Raw genomic sequence first — 19009 nt, 5'->3', positions numbered from 1 at the left:
CAAAAAGAGGTCATAATTCTTCTCCCAAAGTACCACAACACATGTAGAATTTGTTTCCCTCAGTACCAGAAGAAGAAAGTTCTCATTGATTAAAACTCCATGAATTAGCCATGAGCTCTGTGGGGATGGGTTGGACTTGGTGATCTTTGAGGTCTTTTCCAACCCTGGTGATTCTGTGAAAGGTTTTCCTGTGATCTGCAGATGTGTAATAGCTGGAAGAACTCCCACTGTAAGATGTTCTTACTTGACAGGGATTTTCACAGACTCCCCAAATCCCAGCATGATTGGGGATTGGAAGGGACCTCTGGAGATGATCCACTCTAACCCCCCCTGCCAAAGCAGGGGCACCCACAGCAGCTTGCCCAGCATCACAATGGCCAGGGGGGTTTGGAAGCTCTCCAGAGAAGGAGACTCCACAGTCTCTCTGGGCAGCCTGCTCCAGGGCTCCAGCACCCTCACTCCAAAGAAGTTTCTCCTCCTGTGAAGATGGCACCTCCAGGGCTCTAGTTTATGCCTGTTGCCCCTTGTCACTAGGCACCACTGAAAAGATTACATCCAGTGGATTATACCCAGTTTATACAGGCCACAAACAGTGAGAATAGAGGGAGTCTACAGTCCTCTCCAAGATCACCTGAGATACACTCAATCTACCACAAAAGAGACTTTATCTTTACCTTTAAAAAGAGTTGGAAGCCATTGAGAAGTGTTTTGGTTTTCTGCTTTCTTAAACAGACTTTCCAGATAACTGAGAGGTCATGAAGATCCCAGCTGTGGGTTTCTGATGAGCTTTGGATATGGTTTGTGGCTTCAGCTCTGCTAGTATCATCCACAGTAGTAATTATCCAAACACAGAGGCAATGAATGATGTTTGCATCCTGTCAGATGACAGAAATGATGGCTTTCATGGCATCAGAGAAACATGGAATGACTTGGGATGGAAGGGATCTTAAAGATTATCTAGTTCCAACCTCCATGCCACGGACAGGAACACCTTCTACTAGATCAGGTTGCTCAAAGCCCCATCCATCATGGCTTGGGACACTTCCAGCCTTGGAGACTCCACAACTGCTCTAGGCAACCTGTTCCCTTGCCTCACCACCCTCATGGTTAAGAAGTTCTTCCCAATGTCTAACCTAAATCCAGCTTCCTCCAGTTGGAAGCCATCACTCCTCATCCTGTCACTCCATGCTTTTGTACAAAGTCCCTCTCCAGCTCTTCTGTAGCTCACTTCAAATACTGGAAGGTTCCCCTAAGGCCTTCACTTTCCCAAGCTATACAACCCCAACTTTCTCAGCCTAGCCTCAGCTTTCTCAGTTTTGTAACAGCCAGAGACAACCATCACCTCCTGACACATCACTTGGCCAGACCTGTCACGTAATTGACAACTGCTACAACAACTGAGAAGGAAACCTTTAGCAGTGCAACCCACTGAGCATACCTGTGGCACAACCATCCTGGCTTTATTACTTGTCCCTCTGAAAGACAAAAACTTCATCAACACTCACCTGGAAGCAGGCTGCTAAAACACTCAGAATGGGAGCATGCTGCCTCAGGCCTTCAGTCAGAAGATAACCTGAAGGGTTGGAGTTCCCCTGGCACTGAAGGAGGATCTGAAAGAGGCTATCTGCATATTTGCTCCTCAACACCCCTTTGTCAGGGCTCAAAATTGGTAACTTCTCCAATGCCAACATCAAGTGGTCTTGTAAAACAGGAGTAAAACCTTGAAGGATGGACATGACCTAGGAGGAAAGAGTCAAAGGCATCTCCTCAGAGCAAGATCCAACGAGAAGGAGGAGAAGGGAGGCACCAAAAAGACAAAGGAAACACTCTTCACATTTGAGCTTTCAGACCAGTTTTGGAGACTAGAGCTGAAAATAGCTTGTGTGGGTGTGAATCATTCTAATAACTGAAGCTCATCCTTTCACTAAACACCTCCTGGAGACTCTTTAGGCACACCTCTCCCACTGCCACCAGCATAACATCAGAAGAGCCTCATTAGTTGCTGGGGGGGGGGGTGATAGCATGTTTTGAGAGATCCAAGGTGAAATCCCAGCCCTGCTGACTTGTCACCTTACCTGGAATGCTCCAGTTAAGCCTCTTCACATTACTTTGCCCAAACTGCTTTTCATTTTGGCAGATTGGTCATTGAAAAACAAGAGAGGCTTAAAACAAATAAACAACAAGGGAAAAAAAAAGGGGAGGGTTTAAGATTCTCCAAGGGTTAAGCCACAATATAGGTTTGGACAGGAAATGGGAGTGGCTTTATGAAAAGCTACATTGAACATAGGAAGTGTAAACACAAACCCCCCCAACAACAGTAAGGAAATGATTTAAACCCCCAACTTAGCACTTCCTCATCCTGTTGTGTGCCATCATTTTAACTACATTTCAAAGGAACATTGAATCCTCTCTTGGCAAATACTTTTCTGACCAATTCACCTCACAGGTACCAAAATCTTTCCTCTCTGAACATTTTCTCCAGCACTGATTAATAATAAAGATTTGTCCATCAGGGAATTTTCTCCCCCCCTAATCTTCTGCTTTAATAGGTCACTGTCATGCTCTTAGGAGCATAATATGGCCTGTTCTTGTCTCTGCAGTAATGCTTCTCTACCTTGGCTTTTCCAATACTTCCCTTCTTGGCAGAAGAAAGCACAAAGGTCTTTGTTCCCTTGAAACCAGTCAGTGACAGATGAGAATGAGATGGATGATATCAGACTGCTGGAGGGGGGGTCCAGAGTAGGCCACAGAGATGATCAGAGAAGCACCTCCCCTATGGGCACAGGCTGGGAGAGTTTGGGCTAATCAGTCTGGAGAAAAGAAGGCTCAGGGGAGACTTTATAGCAGCCTTCCAGTACCTGAAGGGAGCTACAGGAGAGCAGGGGAGGGACTTTTTACAAGGGCTTGTAGTAATAGGATGAAGGGGAATGAATTGAAGCTTGAGGAGGGGGGATTGAGAGTGGGTATTAGAAATAAATTGTTAACAGTGGGGGTGCTATGACACAGTAACAGGGTGCTCAGGGAAGTTGTGGCTGCCCCCTCCCTGCAGGTGTGCAAGGCCAGGTTGGATAAGGCCTTGAGCAACCTGTGCTAGTGGGAAGTGTCCCTGCCCATGGCAGTGGGATTGGAACTAGATGATTTTTAAGGTCCCTTCCAACCCAAACCATTCTGTGATTCAGTGAGTATTATACCTGCTGAGCACTCAGCTCCCTCTGGACTCATTTAAATGTTTTGTGTTAGCTTTCCACATACCAAGAGGGAGAGGGAAGTAGCAAAGTTGGGAAATCCATCTGTAAGAGAAAGGCCCAGAGAGCATCCTCAGACAACTCCTAACTCCCTGCAAACTGATGAGGCTTCAATCTGATGTTGTCTCCACAATGCTCTTGTTAAAAGAAATCTGCTTTTCCTTCTTGATCAGCTCCATCTTCAGACAAAATCACACCAGGCTTGCTCACCTCATCTGGCTGGTAGCTGTACAGCTGGGTTTGGATGATGAACTGCAGCCAGTCGTTGGCTTTGGCACACTCCTTTAGGTAGGAGGTACTCAGGCTGATGTTATGGACTTTACAGAACTGCATTACCAATGCCCACTGCCTTCTAGAGTCACAAGAGGTCCTGCATGGAATGAAAAGATTGACATTCAGATTGCATGTGAGGAAGACGTTCTTCCCCATGAGGGTGGTGAGACACTGGCACAGGTTGCCCAGGGAGGTGGCAGAAGCCTCATCCCTGGAGGTTTTTGCAGCCAGGCTGGATGTGGCTCTGAGCCACTTGATGTAGTGTGAGGTGTCCCTGGCCATGGCAGGGGGGCTGGAACTGGCTGATCCTTGAGGTCCCTTCCAACCCTAACAATTCTCTGATTCCATGAAAGAGCTTTGGCTGTAATTGGTGTTTATGGATGTTAGCAATGTCTAAACTCATCATGTGGCCTGAGATCTAGTGCCTGTGAACAGCAACACCACTGACTTCACCATAGATAAGGTCACTCCACTGTAGGAGCTTCCAGCTACACCTTGTGGATTTTCCCACCCACTAAGGCAGGTCCATTGTCCTGTCTTGACAGAATAGCAATGATTCTGGTGAAGAGGCTGGAGAAAAAACATCTTGTGAGGAGCAGCTGAGGGAACTGGGGCTGTTGAGTCTGGAGAAAAGGAGGCTGATAGGAGACCTCATTGCACTCTATGACTCCCTGAAAGGAGGCTGGAGTGAGGTCAGTCTCTTCTCCCTAGTATCAGGTGATAGAACGAGAGGAAGTGGCCTGAAATTGCCCCAGGGGAGGTTTAGGTTGGAGATTAGGAACAATTTCTTTCCTGCAGGAGTGGTCAGGCATTGGAGCAGGCTGCCCAGGGAGGTGGTGGAGTCACCATCCCCAGAGGTGTTCCAGAGATGTGTGGCCATGGCACTTTGGAACATGGCTTAATGGCCATGGTGCTGTTGGGTTGACAGTTGGACTCAAGGACCTTGAGGCCTTTTCCCACACAAACAATTCCATGATTCTATGTAGGCTTTGAAAACAAGTCAACAACCTCCACTCCTGAGCATGCTGCAAGAGTTCTGTGGACTAGCTTCAAGTGCAACATGCTGACCACACTTGCTCTTGGCCCAGAATCATCTATCACCTCCATGACTGGAAAGGTCAAGACTACCTTCTAAATTCCAACACTGTTGTTCAGTTTAACTGCAAGAAACCACACAGGGATCTCTTTAGCATCACACACAAATGGTAACATGCAGTGCCCAGCCCCAATGTGCCAGCACAATCCTTTACACCATGTTCTACTCACTTCTTTATTCCTTGGTGCTCAACTGCATCCCAAAAGGCTTCTTCTAAGGAGGTAAGAACTTCTTCTGCTGCTGCTTTTTCACCATCAGCCAGTTTTGTTAACTTCTCAACTGTTTTGAAAGGAGAAAGTACTCCATTGGAGAAGCTGTTTGGGACTAGAGCATGGGTAGTATCTTCACAAGTCCCAGAACCAACCAGCAGAACAACTCCCACCACAGCCAATGCTTCAGTGTTCAATGATGCCAAGGCTGCCACCAAAGTGGCTTTGTGATTTCTGAGAAGGAATTTCAGCTTTCAAAGCTCCTCCTGTAGTTCTAACTAAGTTTTTGGAATGATCAGGAAAATATCATTAAGTATTCAGAGAAATAAAAAGCTGTTTCCTAGCTGGGACAAAAAGGACACCTGGGGGCCTTTAGTTAGAAAGTCAACTTCCTAAAGTCATTCCTAGGATAAATTTTAGTTCCTTACAGCTTTGAACATCTGATCTCACTGCAGCTGTAAGACAGTTTGCAAGTACCAAAGAGAAAAGAGATGTGGTAAAGCCCCTTTGTTTAATTCTCCAGATAGATCATTACAACCTTAGGCTGAGCTTTACTAAACGTTACACTGAGCCTTAGGCAGCTGTCCAGCTCCTACCCTCCTGGTTCTGTGCCATATGGCAGCTATGCCAGCTTCATAATGCACCTTCAAAAGCAGGAAGCATCTGGGTCAGGCCAACCCCAGGCACAAATCCAGGCTGGGTGCAGAGTGGGTTGAAAGCAACCCTGAAGAAAGAGTCTTGGGGGTGTTGGTTGCTGAGAAGCTCCCCATGAGCCAGCAGTGCCCTCATGCAGCCCAGAAGGCAAATTGTGTGCTGGGCTGCTTCAAGAGGAGTGTGGCCAGCAGGGCAAGAGAGGGGATTCTGCCCCTTTACTTTGCACCTCAACTACTGCATCCAGTTCTGGTGTCCCCAGCATAAAAAGGACACAGAGCTATTGGAGCAGGTCCAGAGGTGATCCAAGGGCTAGAACACCTCTGCTATGAGGACAGGCTGAGGACAGGAGCTGGGGTTGTTCAGCCTGGAGAGGACTGCCTTTCAAAACCTGAAGGGATCCTACAGGAAGGCTGCAGAGGGCCTTTTCCTAAGGGTGTCTAGCAACAGCACAAGGGGGGAATGGTTTTAAGTGGAGGGAGAGTAGGCTGAGACTGGATCTTAGGAAGAAGTTCTTCAGTACAAGGGTGGTGAGACACTGGAATAGGCTCCTCAGGGAGGTTGTGGAAGCTTCCTCCTTGGAGGGGTTGAAGGTCAGGTCAGCCTTGAGCAGCTGAGTCTAGTCGAGAGGAGTCCCTGCCCATAGCAGGCAGGTTGATGATCTCTAAGATCCCTTCCAATCAAAGCCATTCTAGGATTCTATGAATAAATGAGCAGAATTCCCATTTCCCCAAAGGGCAGGATGCTTTGGCTGCACTCCTGAGAAGTTTGGCACCATCCTTCAATCCATCACTGCTTCCCCTCCCAAGAAATACAGAGCACGTGACGCTGAAGCCAACCAAAGACAGCCTCACCCAAAGATTCTCGTATTGGACTGTGCTGAGAGTCTTCCTTTTGAGTCCTGTAGCTGAAAATCATGTTGGCAACTTTAAGATCCACCCTGAGCTTGAGGCTGCTGAGACCCAGCAACTCCAGGAAGCACACACAGGCTGCTCCTACTGCAGGTACACTGAAGGAGGAGAGAGCTAAAACACAGGCTTCATTCCCTGCTTGCTGAATCCTGAAACAAGAAGAACACCACCAGTGAGGAGCTCAAGATTTTAAACCCAAACAGGCACACACCCCACATAAACAAGCCCCTCCAAAGGTTACTAAACTCAGACTTTATGAGCCTGAAATCCCTTTACAACCCAGAAGTTTCATACTGATAAAAAAGATAAAGCATGAGGGTGAAGCCTCAGCCACGAGAGAGTCTGAAACTCAATAGACTTTAACAAAAAGTTCCATTCCATTCCTATCCTTCATTGGCTGGAACACCTTCCATTGGCTGGGACCTCTCATCCCTTGCCTTCACTGTGCAGATTTTCTGCAGGTCATCCAAAAGCAAGCTCCCCTTCATGCAGGTGACACTTGGTTTGTATCCTGTTTGGTTCTAGGCCACCTCAAAAATCAAGTGGCCCAATGCACACCACTTGTCTGCTGTTGGGGGGAGGACTAATGGCCAATATATAATGATATGACATGGTATGATATGATACAATATCATGTAGATGTGTATGGTATGATAGGATATGATGTGATGTGGTATGATATGATATGGAATACATAGAATAAACCAGGTTGGAAGAGACCTTCAAGATCACCGAGTCCAACCCATCAACCAATCCAACACCGCCCAAACAACTAACCCGCGGCACCAAGCACCCCATCAAGTCTCCTCCTGAACACCTCCAGTGATGGCAACTCCACCACCTCCCCAGGCAGCCCATTCCAATGTGCAATCACTCTTTCTGTATAGAACTTTTTCCTAACATCTAGCCTGAACCTCCCCTGGCGCAGCCTGAGACTGTGTCCTCTTGTTCTGGTACTGGCTGCCTGGGAGAAGAGACCAACATCCGCCTGGCTACAACCTCCCTTCAGGTAGTTGTAGAGAGTAATAAGGTCACCCCTGAGTCTCCTCTTCTCCAGGCTAAGCAACCCCAGCTCCCTCAGCCTCTCCTCACAGGGCTGTGTTCCAAACCCCTCCCCAGCTTTGTTGCCCTTCTCTGGACTCGTTCCAGCAAGTCAACCTCCTTCCTAAACTGAGGGGCCCAGAACTGGACACAGGACTCAAGGTGTGGCCTAACCAGTGCAGTGTACAGGGGCAGAATGACCTCCCTGCTCCTGCTGGCCACACTATTCCTGATGCAGGCCAGGATGCCATTGGCCCTCTTAGCTGCCTGGGCACACTGCAGGCTCATGTTCAGTCTACCATCGACCAGCACCCCCAGGTCCCTCTCTGCCTGGCTGCTCTCCACCCACTCTGACCCCAGCCTGTAGCTCTGCATGGGGTTGTTGTGGCCAATGTGCAGAACCTGGCACTTGGATGTGTTCAATCTCCTGCCCTTGGACTCTGCCCATCTGCCCAGCCTGTCGAGGTCCCTCTGCAGAGCCTCTCTACCCTCCAACAGATCAACTCCTGCCCCCAGCTTGGTGTCGTCAGCAAATTTACTGATGATGGACTCAATGCCCTCATCCAGATCATCAATGAAGATATTAAAGAGCATGGGGCCCAGCACTGATCCCTGGGGCACACCACTAGTGCCTGGCTGCCAGCTGGCTGTGGCACCATTCACCACCACTCTCTGGGCTCTGCCCTCCAGCCACTTCCTAACCCATCGCAGTGTGCTCCCATCCAAGCCATATGATGTGATATGATGGATATATATAATACAATGTAATACAATGTGATATAATCTAATGAAATCTCATGTAATTAATATACTATAGAAAATAAACACTAAACAATAACATATAATATCATTAATTACTACCTTAGTTAGAAATACACCAAGACTAAAGATATAAATGAACACATCTAGATGAAAACCCCATATACATGCATCAGAAATGAATGATCTACAATAATACAGGACAATACCCAGCAGTCATTTCTTTGCAGGGAGAACTCACAGCTGTTTGGGGGATTTGCTCTTTACCAACTGCTGGACCAAGAATGTGCCAAAAGCAAAGGCTGGGCGCCCGTGGTGCAGGTAGTACCCAAAATCCAGTCGCTCCATGATGGCGTATTTGTTCACCAGCTCAGGGGAGGAAAAATGAGGGAAGTCACTGGATGCATCTAGAAAGAATATCAGCATGGGGATGAGCTGAGAAGCAGCTGAATTTGACACAGGAAATCACAGTATCAGTCAGGGTTGGAAGGGACCACAAGGATCATCCAGTTCCAACCCCCCTGCCATGGGCAGGGACACCCCACACTAGATCAGGCTGGCCAGAGCCTCAGCCAGCCTGGGCTTAAACACCTCCAGGGATGGGGCCTCAACCACCTCCCTGGACAACCCATTCCAGGGCTTCACCACTCTCATGGGGAAGAACTTCCTCCTCACATCCAGCCTGAATCTCCCCACCTCCAGCTTCATTCCATTCCCCCTAGTCCTATCACTACCTGATATCCTGAGCAGTCCCTCCCCAGCCTTCTTGTAGCCCCCTTCAGATCCTGGAAGGCCACAATTAGGTCACCTCAGAGCCTTCTCTTCTCCAGACTGAACAGCCCCAACTCTTTCAGCCTGTCCTCACAGGAGAGGTGCTCCAGCCCTCTGCTCATCCTCGTGGCCCTGCAGCTGAAATGGCTTTCAGCTACAAAGTAGATGACAGAATCACAGAATGTTATGGGGTTGGAAGGGACCTCCAGAGATCACTGGGTCCAAACCCCTCTGCCAAAGCAGGGTCACCTAGGGCAGGCCACACAGGAACACAGCCAGGTTGGCTTTGAAAGTCTCCAGAGAAGGAGACTCCACAACCTCTCTGGGCAGCCTTCTCCAGTGCTCCATCACCCTCACAGTAAAGAAGTTTCTTCTCATGCTGAGGTGGAACTTCCCATGTTCTAGCTTATATCCATGATTCCTTGTCCTATTACCAGGTGTCTCTGAAAAGAGCCTGCCCCCTTCCTCTGGACATCCACCCCTCAGGTATTTAGATAAATGAGTAAGATCCCCTCTCAGCCTTCTCTTCTCCAGACTAAACAGCCCCAGGTCTCTCAGCCTTTCTTCCTGGCAGAGATGTTCCCAGTCCCTTCATCATCTGATCAGGTCCCTTCATCAAATCTGATCCTATTCCAATTCAGATCTCAGGTGCCCAAACCCCACTGCAATTCCAACTCTCACAGTGCAACCAGAACTCTGGATCAATTCTCAGGTCCTCAGCTTGCTTTTAAAAGAACAGCACAGGAGGGACATGGACCTGATGGAGTGGGTCCAGAGGGCCACAAAGATGACTGAGGGGCTGGAGCACCTCTGCCATGAGGACAGGCTGAGGGAGCTGGGATTGTTCAGCCTGGAGAAGAGGAGGCTCCAGGGAGGCCTTAGAGCAGCCTTTCAGTACCTGAAGGTGGGGGAGGGTATAAGAAAGCTGGAGAGGGACTGTTTCCAAAGGCCTGCAGTGAAAGGATGAGGGCCAATGGCTTGAAATTGGAGATTTAGACTGGATGTTAGGAATGAGTTCTGCACCATGAGACTGGTGGAGCACTGCAACAGGTTGCCCAGGGAGGTGGTTGAGGCCCCATTCCTGGAGATGCTCAAGGTCAGTCTCAACAAGGCTCTGAGCAACCTGATCTAGTGAAAAGATGGCCCTGCTCACTGCAGGGGTGTGGACCTTTGGAGATCCCTTTGAACCCAAACTGTTCTATGATTTACACTACATATATTTATGTAACCCATATAATCTGTCTGTGGAGAGCTTAATGGACAGAGGAAACTGACCTAGGATCCAATTTCAACCCAGAAGTGTAGCAGATGACTAGTTTTTTGATACAAGAAGTGACCTCTTGAAGAGGTTCATTGCCAAATCATTCCACTGGAAGGTGTTTTTGGTGCCCAGGCTAGGAAGCATCTAGTAGGTGAAATGCAACATACCTGATACAGCAAGAGTATTTGTGGATTGCCAGCCAAATAATTTAGCAGGATCAAAGGGTGCCAATGACTGGGGGGAAAAAAACAGAAGCAAAATACATTTAGAAGCTTAAGATTCACTTCAGAGCAGACCAGAGAAGATTCCAGGGAGCTAAAGCAGCAGACAAACAGCAAGAGCCCGTGCTGCTATCGAGCAGTGATGTGTCTTGTTTCAAGCTCTCTCTCAAAGGTGCATTTTTGTCTACCCAGGTTTATCATTTTGGGTTTTGAATAGGATCAGAACCTAAAAAAGTGCCAGGAAAAGTTCAGACTTTGGTCTAAGGAAAGAGGGGAAGAAAATGCATAAGTATTGTGCTAAAGTGACCACTTTCCTAGCAATGACTCCTTGATAGCATTTCTTCCAGCCTCCAGTTTCTCTCACTTCCAGCTTCCAGTTTCTCTCACACCACAGCTCTGAAGGGCCCAGAGTGACATTCCATGAGGCACCACCCCTTAACTCCACATTTCCATTTCTCCTAGACAATTCAACCCATCTTCATATTGGCCATACTAACCCACTGCAAGAACCTCACTCCTCTGACACTCTAGAGCTGCTGAAGTTAGCCACTGCAGATGCCTCCTGGAGGAGCAAGGGGAAGCCAGACTCAAGGTATTGAGAAACCATTGAAAAACCTGTTCAGAACGAAGCTATGAACTTTGGCTGTGGGATACAGCTGAGGCCAGCTCAGCTCAGCTGTCCTGGGTGGCTCCATACTGCTACCAGGCTGCAAGCCCATGGCTCTGGGATTCTGGCCAAGCCAAACCAACACAAGCTGAAAAGAAGTTTCTGTTAGCTTCCTTTTGTTCTGCCTAAAGCACAACCAAAAAAACCATGTCATGTACCTGAACAAGATGGTAAAGAGAGATGTCAGGTGGCAGAATTCCATGGGAAGTAGAGGGGGGAAAGAGAGCAGCTTTTAGCTTGGGGTAAGGAGTCAAGGCCATTTTTAAGAGCTGGGGATCCACTTTCTTTAGAGGTTTTTCCATATCTTCATTCTGAAGAACCTGCATTGCATGGGAACAAAAATATTCCATTAGGAAGAAGAAACTGCAGCAAGGTAATAACAAGATAATCTCTGAATGCACCACACTGCCTCCTGGGAATCTGACACACAGTGACAGCACTGGGTGGTGTCATTTTGATGTGCCATTTTTACCTGCAAACTCTCTTTTAAGTTATATTAGACATACCTGGAAGAGTACCTGATGGTTTAAGCTGCTGTGCTCTGTATCAGAAAGCTACCTAAGTGAATAAATTCTGTTTCAATACATGGATCACCATTTCAGGAGCTGACTCAAAGCACTTTTCCACACCAAACCTATTTGAAGGAACAAAAGTGACTCGGCTGAAACTATTACGAAGAAGCTGAACGCTCAGCTCCCAGCCCTTGTGCCTTGCTGTGGCTAAGCCAAATGATCTCAGACTGCTCCACTTGTTTCATTGGGGTCACACCCAAATCAGATTTTTATCCAAAGAAATTTGATGCTGGCATTAGTGTTTTTGTTTCCATACTGCTTTGAGTTTTCACCACCATTTGAGTTTTTAACGGCATGTGACGACTTCTTCCATGAGGGTTGGTCTCTTCTCCCACAGGGCAAGAGGAAATGGCCTCAAGTTGCTCCAGGGGAGGATTAGGTTGGACATGAGGAACAATTTTTTCCCCTTGAGGGTTGTCAAGGCCTGGCCCAGGCTGCCCAGGGCAGTGGTGGAGTCCCCATCCCTGGAGGGGTTTCAAAGCCGCGGGGATGCTGTGCTGAGGGCCATGGTTTGGTGGTGACCTGGCAGCGCTGGGTTGATGGTTGGAACTGAGATCTTAAAGGGCCCTTCCAACCAAAATGATTCTGTGATTCCCCCAAAGCTTGTCAGAAACTGGGTGCACACAGTACCTGATCAATGCCTCCAGGAGCATACATTGTAGTAGCCAGGGCTAGCAGAGTCCGTCCCTCCAGCAGCATGCTGCTCACACTGGCTTGGTTGCTGGGGATCAGGATCTGAGCATTTGCTAGACTGGCCTGGAAAATCATCTTTGGATCTTGAAAGGGAAAAAAAAAAAAGAGATGGAATTTCAGGGAAAGCCAATGTGAAATCACCAAAGCATGCATCAAAACAGCTATGAAAACTGATGGGTTTTCTATTTCTGGTTATTCATTTTTCTAGGCTGGGGATTAGGAGGAAACTCTTCCCCATGAAGGTGGGGAGACACTGGAACAGGTTAAAAGAGAATCATAGAATCAGTCAGGGTTGGAAGGGACCACAAGGATCATCTAGTTCCAACCCCCCTGCCATGGGCAGGGACACCCCGCACTAGATCAGGCTGGCCAGAGCCTCATCCAGCCTGGTCTGGGGCCTCAAGCACCTCCCTGGACAACCCATTCCAGGGCTTCACCACTCTCATGGGGAAGAACTTCTTCCTCACATCCAGTCTGAATCTCCCCACCTCCAGCTTCATTCCATTCCCCCTAGTCCTATCACTACCTGAGATCCTAAGAAGATAGGGAGGTTGTAGATGCACCTTCCCTGGAGGTGTTCAAGGCCAGGTTGGATGAGGCTTTGAGCAACCTGCTCTAGTGGAAGTTGTCCCTGCCCATGGCAAGGGGGTTGGAACTGGCTGATCCATAAGGTCCCTTCCAACCCCAAACATTCTATGTTTCTATGAGTTCTTTGTCCTATACTGGTCACATTTTCTGAGAAAACTTCATTTGGGGCTTATTTTCATCATATTTTAATGTGTGACTCTAGAAAGGATGAAACATTCTAAGAGAGAAACGACTTGCAGACACAAATCCAACTGATTTTCAGTAACAAACAAGCAAACAAAAAGCAGACATGTAATCCAAGAGGCAGGGAAGCCAAAATGTGCCACAAGAACTAGGGGAAGCTTTAATTTTAACAGGTTATTTTGTTCTGAATTCTCCCCTTCTGGTCAGCTTGCTGAGAACATCATCAACTTGGAGGGAATGATGATTATACACTAAATAATTCTCACCTATCCAGAGGCTCCAAACCCCTCTGTATATTTTAAGTAGGAATTACAAGTCCTATTTTCATTGAATACCAGGTTGGGAGGGACCTCCAGGATTATCTGTTCCAACCTTTCAGGAGATGAGGAGCTGATGCATATGGAAATGATTTGCCATGGCCAAAAAAACCCAAACATCAAACCACCTCCTGAGTGAGGCCAAGCTCTTACCTCGGGGGTTACTGGCAACCCCTCGACACTGCACGAGGAATTCAAACCAGGGATGAGCTTCATGCAGTTCCTTATTCTCCAAAAGAGGGCAATTTGAAGGAGTTAAGCTGGAAACAAGGTAAGTAGCAGCACAGTGACAATGCAGCATTTGTAACCTTCCTCTGCCCCAGCCTAGCACTGTGTTAAATATGAGGAGCATCTGAACGTGGCGCTGGGGACTTATTTCATCCACTCTTCTGGAAGAGTCAAATCCCACCACCCTTCTCTACAAGGCATCCAGCATCTCTGACAGCTCCCTCACTGCTGCTCAAGTGAGAGAGCTCATAGGACCACAGGATGTTAGGGGTTGGAAGGGACTTCTGAGATCTTTGAGTCCACCCCTCTGCCAGAGCAGGATCATAGAACCTAGTGCAGGTCCCACAGGAATGCATCCAGATGGGGCTTGAAAGTCTCCAGGGAAGGAGACTCCAACACCTCTCTGGGCAGCCTGCTCCAGTGCCCCCTTACAGTAAAGAAGTTCTTCCTCATGTTGAGGTGGAACCTCCTGTGCTGTAGCTTACATCCATTGCTCCTGGTCCTGTCACAGGGCACAAGTGAGCAGAGGCTGTCCCTGCCTTCCTGACACCCAGCCCTCAGGTATTTATAAACATTGATTAAATCCCCTCTCAGTCTTCTCTTCTGCAGACAAAACAGCCCCAGGGCTCTCAGCCTCTCCTCATAAGACAGTGCTTCAGTCCCTTCATCATCCTTGTAGCCCTCCCTTGCACTCACTCAAGTAGATCCCTGTCCCTCTTGAACTGGAGAGCCCAGAACTGGATTGCAGAGTTCCTGAAGAACAAGTTGCCTTGACCCACTCAGGGTTGAATTGCTTCTAGCATTCTACTAATTACAACTGTAATTATCTCCTTTGATGACTGACACCAATTAAGACTGACATGACAACCTGCATAAAGCTTCAAAATGCAGCATGGAAGCTCACCAAGTGCCACAGAGCTGTTATTAAATGACACCCCTGTGACCTTCTCTTGCCAAACAGGATGGGATTAAGCAAAACTCTTGCTGGCAACTATTAATATGTCAGGATTGAAATCTGCAGGAGGTGTGAGGGAGGAAAAGGATTTGTACCTGTAATAGTCCAAGTAGGTGTACAACAGATACTGCAAATTATGCTCCAAACAGTGGAGGATGAAGCGAGCATGGAAGTCCAAGGCACCTGCAGCACTGTATTTCAGCACAGGGTGAGGGTTTTGCAGCACTCCCCCGAGGTAAGACAGTCTTTGGAGCAGAAGTTCAAAATCCTCCAGCTCAGAAGAGACAAAAATGCCATTTCTAGCAGAGAAAAAGAACAAGCATACACATTGATTATGCACTTCTCTCTTCAACAAGGTCTGAAAGGTGTTTTCAGCTCAGGATCAGAAAGCAGACCTTTCCTTCCAGGGGGCTGCTTCACCACTGAAGCAGACACAACGTGGTGCTGAAAGAAGAGCACAGCTACTACAGCCTGCTGCAGGGAATGAGGTGTGAGGAGTGAAATGCTGTGTGCAGGATCACAGAGAATCACAGAATGCCAGGTTGGAAGGACTCCCAGGTATCACAGAATTGTTTGGGTTGAAAGGGACCTCCAAAAGTCATCTAGCCCAATCCCCTCTGCAGTAAGCAGAAGCATTCTCCACTAGATCAGGTTGCCCAGAGCCTTGTTGAGCCTCACCTTGAATATCTCCAGGGATGGGGCCTCAGCTACCTCCCTGGGCAACCTGTTCCACTACCCTCAAGGTAAAGAACTGGTCCAACCTTTCCAGGTGATAGTGGAGTTGAAACAAGCTGGCCCAGCACCCTGTCAAGCTGAGTCTTAAAACTGACCAGTGTAAGGGAATCTTATGGGCATCAGGAATGTAATCACTGTGAAATATCAAAGGGCTGATGAAGGATTTCCATTGCTGTCACGTTTCTCTTTTCAGGTACCAGGAAGTGCAAGTACAAGCCTAAAATGAACTGGACCCATGGGTTTGTGCTAGTTCAAAAGAGGGCACTAAGTACAAGACAAAAATCAATACATATCAGAGATTCATTAACATGTACCTGAAAGGAGGCTGGAGTGGGGTGGGAGTTGGTCTCTTCTGCCTGGTATCAGGTGATAGAATGAGAGGAAGTGGCCCAAAATTGTATCAGGGGAGGTTTAGGTCAGACCTTAGGAACAGTTTATTTCCTACAAGAATGGTCAGGCATTGGAACAGGCTGTCCAGGGAGGTGGTGGAGTCACCACCCCTGGAGGTGGTCAAGAAACCTGTGGCCATGGCACTTAGGGATATGGTTTAGTGGCCATGGTGCTGTTGGGTGGATGGTTGGACTCGGAGGGCTTTTCTTACCCAAACAATTCTATGATGCTGTGTAATTCTGGAACTACCTCATTGTGGTGTCATCCAAGGAAGCAAGTTAGAAGAACAATGCACTAAGGGCACATACCTGGCCAGCTTGTTTAAAATATCATTTCTCATGTAGCTACTGCACAGCATCTTCTGGTCAATAATGGCTGGAGTCAGAGGAGGCCAGGGAGTCTGTCCACACGTGGGCTGGCTGGGATCACATTCTTCAACCCATGAGCAAATACTAGGCCAATCATGCTGGGCTGTCAAGTGCATCCAGAGAACTTCAGGATTGCAGGTCTTGAGGTCTGTGTTTCAGAAAGGCAAAGTGATGAAAGCAGCACAGACAGACACAGCTCAGGGAAAGGCTGACACTGCTCTGGATAGGGACCCATGTGTATGGAACACTTCTGATGGCCAGCAAAGCTGAGATGAAGAGAACTGTCACAGCTTCTTAGAGCTTTCTGTTGGTAAAGCTAAGTGTGATGCCCCAGGGCCATCAGCTTTACAGAACATAGCAGAGTAGAACATTTACAAGCAGCCATGCCTTAGGCAAGTCCCTTTTAGCTAGTCCTGAGTTTTTCACTTCCCTGCCAGAAGGTAAACAGGATGGAAGCTCTTTGTTTACCCTTTATCACTGACAAAAAAACCCAGTGACCTACTGTGGTAGCACCCAACTTTAGTTCTATCAATGCCTCTCCTACACAGTGTCAAAGACAGGTTTTCAACTGACATTTGAAACCCATAGCAGCAGAACACTTGCCTTGACGTGGCCTCTTGGGGAGAAGAATCATTTCCTGCACCAGCTCATCCCACCACTGAGCCCAGTTCAACATGATTTTGACTCTCCTCTTGGGAACCCCGTGCCTGTCACCACTCAGCAGTGAGTCCAGAACATCTGCATGCCTGGAAAAGTCTTGCTCCTTCCTCCAGCTCCTGAAACTGCAACCAGGTGTTGCATTAGGGATGCTTGTTAGTGCTCTTTTCAACCACAGTCCACAAACTAACAAATCAAAGATGATTCAAGGCTCAACAAATTTGGGTTAGTCCATTTGGAAGGGAGCTGTGGAAGTGGTGGAGGGGCTTAGCTCAGCTTGAGAGTGTTTATGAGAGGAATGAGCAAAGGACAGCCTCACCTCTCTCAAGCTGACACTGCAAGTGATAAGCTTTGTGCCATAACAAGGTTTGTAACATACAGAACCTTGAAATCATTTCAGAGCTGACTAAGTATAAAGCCACTTATTCAACTCTAAGATGATTGTAAGGTTCTTTAGCTTGCTTTATTATGGATCTCCTCTCTCCAAAACAGAGCAAACATTCCATCTGCACCTTCAATTTGAGTCATAATTCTAGTGACAGTTATGAAGAACAGGAAGAGACTGCATGGGGTGCTTGGTGCCATGTTTAATTGATTAGATGGTGTTGGATGATGGGTTGGACACAATGATCTCAAAGGTCTCTTTCAACCTGGTCTATTCTATTCCCATTCCATTCCATTCCATTCTATCCTATCTTATCCCATTCCATTCCACTCCATCCTACCCTACCCTACCCTACCCTACCCTACCCTACCCTACCCTACCCTACCCTATCCTATCCTATCCTACTCCACTCTAATACTTCATTTATGGTGATGGCATGAACAGAAGATCTGTGTCCCACTGAGGACAGTGTATCCTCAGTGCCAGAGCAGGCCAGGAATTGTGCCATTAATGAGAGAATGAATTAACTTCCCTGACTGAGCCTTAGTTCTGCCAGCAAAGATCAGAGTGTGGAACAGATGAAATGAGAGCAGACTGCCTTTGTTAGTGCAGCAAACCACAGTTTCTAATCTAAATCTAACTGTTGCAGTTAGAAAGGACCTCTGGAGGCCACCACATTTTGAATCCTATTAACATTCTGAATTAGTAACTAAAAATTCATAACCCCCATTACCTGGAGAGAGATTGCATCTCTGGGTTCTCTTGGAAGGACCCCCAGTAACAGCTTTCAACCTGATGCACAAACTCTATCATTTTCTTCTCTTTCTCAGAAAAGTAATTCTCTTCTTGCAAGACTTTCACCTTTAATTCAAATGAAATGGTTACCTCCAGTTACAAGTGTTACCTGCTTGTGAGACAGCAAAGCTGGAAAGGATCCTGCAAGTGCAAAGAGTTAGCCAACTGGAGGCCAACACATTGCAATCACGAGAGGGTGAAAACCTCACAATGGGGGCAAGCAAAGGAGAACAAGATCAGAGCCAGAGCAACAAAAAAAGGACATTTGAAACCATTTTTAGGTTAACTGCAGGCATGTCAGTGACTTCACAGCAGCAGCTACACTGCAAGGCTGGAGGGACAAAGAGCTCTTTGTTCCCATTCCCCCCAGGGTGTTCAGTGCAATGCTTTCTCTCAGGGTAAATGCACCTCAGACTTCAGAAGATCAGCTGGGTCCCCATCCCCCCCTAAAAAGCCTTTTCCACACTCACCAACAGGTCTCGAATGGGTTTGTCAGCTGTGTAGAAACAGATCTTATGCAATTCCTCCTGCACATCAAAGCCCTAAGGAAAGAAGAAGCTATTCAGTGTGTGCAAAGGCAGCTGTAGATGACGGACTAAACACATCCAGTTTCATCCCAAAGCACATAACCTTTCACAGGCATGCTTGTGATGGGTCACTTCCTCAGTTACTGAAGGTGATCTGTGTGGTGTCTCCAGCATGGCTGGAGATAAGATGTGTGCCTGTTAAACATCAGACCTGCCACAACCACCTTTGCTCTTTGCTCATCAGTGCATCAGTCAACACATGCTCACAGTCTCCCTCAGAGCTTGGAGTCATAGAACCTCTTGGGTTGGAAAAGATCTCTGACAGCATCAGGTCCAACCACCAACCCAACACCACCACGGCCATCAAACCATGTCCCCAAGTGCCATGGTCACACATTTCTGGAACACCTCCAGGGATGGTGACTCCACCACCTCCCTGGGCAGCCTGTTCCAGTGTCTGACCACTCCTGCAGCAAAGAAATTGTTGCTAAACTCCAACCTAAACCTCCCC

General features: G+C 47.6%; 1 protein-coding gene across 1 annotated transcript in view; it reads right to left on the bottom strand.

The window, feature by feature from the left end:
• Positions 1–19009, bottom strand: part of SPG11 (SPG11 vesicle trafficking associated, spatacsin) — a 50535-nt gene that overhangs the window by 16157 nt on the left and 15369 nt on the right. The window contains exons 12-26 of the mRNA XM_054168816.1: positions 18442–18513; positions 17910–18037; positions 16738–16916; positions 16075–16282; positions 14737–14940; positions 13612–13718; positions 12308–12453; positions 11264–11425; positions 10385–10451; positions 8427–8592; positions 6329–6534; positions 4785–4893; positions 3456–3615; positions 1506–1739; positions 675–875 (exon numbers count right to left, since the gene is read on the bottom strand). Of these exons, the coding sequence (XP_054024791.1) occupies positions 675–875; positions 1506–1739; positions 3456–3615; positions 4785–4893; positions 6329–6534; positions 8427–8592; positions 10385–10451; positions 11264–11425; positions 12308–12453; positions 13612–13718; positions 14737–14940; positions 16075–16282; positions 16738–16916; positions 17910–18037; positions 18442–18513 (2349 nt within the window). The remainder of the gene's footprint in view (positions 1–674; positions 876–1505; positions 1740–3455; positions 3616–4784; positions 4894–6328; positions 6535–8426; positions 8593–10384; positions 10452–11263; positions 11426–12307; positions 12454–13611; positions 13719–14736; positions 14941–16074; positions 16283–16737; positions 16917–17909; positions 18038–18441; positions 18514–19009) is intronic.

Source organism: Dryobates pubescens, chromosome 17, assembly GCF_014839835.1.
Source record: "Dryobates pubescens isolate bDryPub1 chromosome 17, bDryPub1.pri, whole genome shotgun sequence".
Classification (NCBI taxonomy): domain Eukaryota; kingdom Metazoa; phylum Chordata; class Aves; order Piciformes; family Picidae; genus Dryobates; species Dryobates pubescens.
This window is presented reverse-complemented; position numbering and strand designations above follow the sequence as displayed.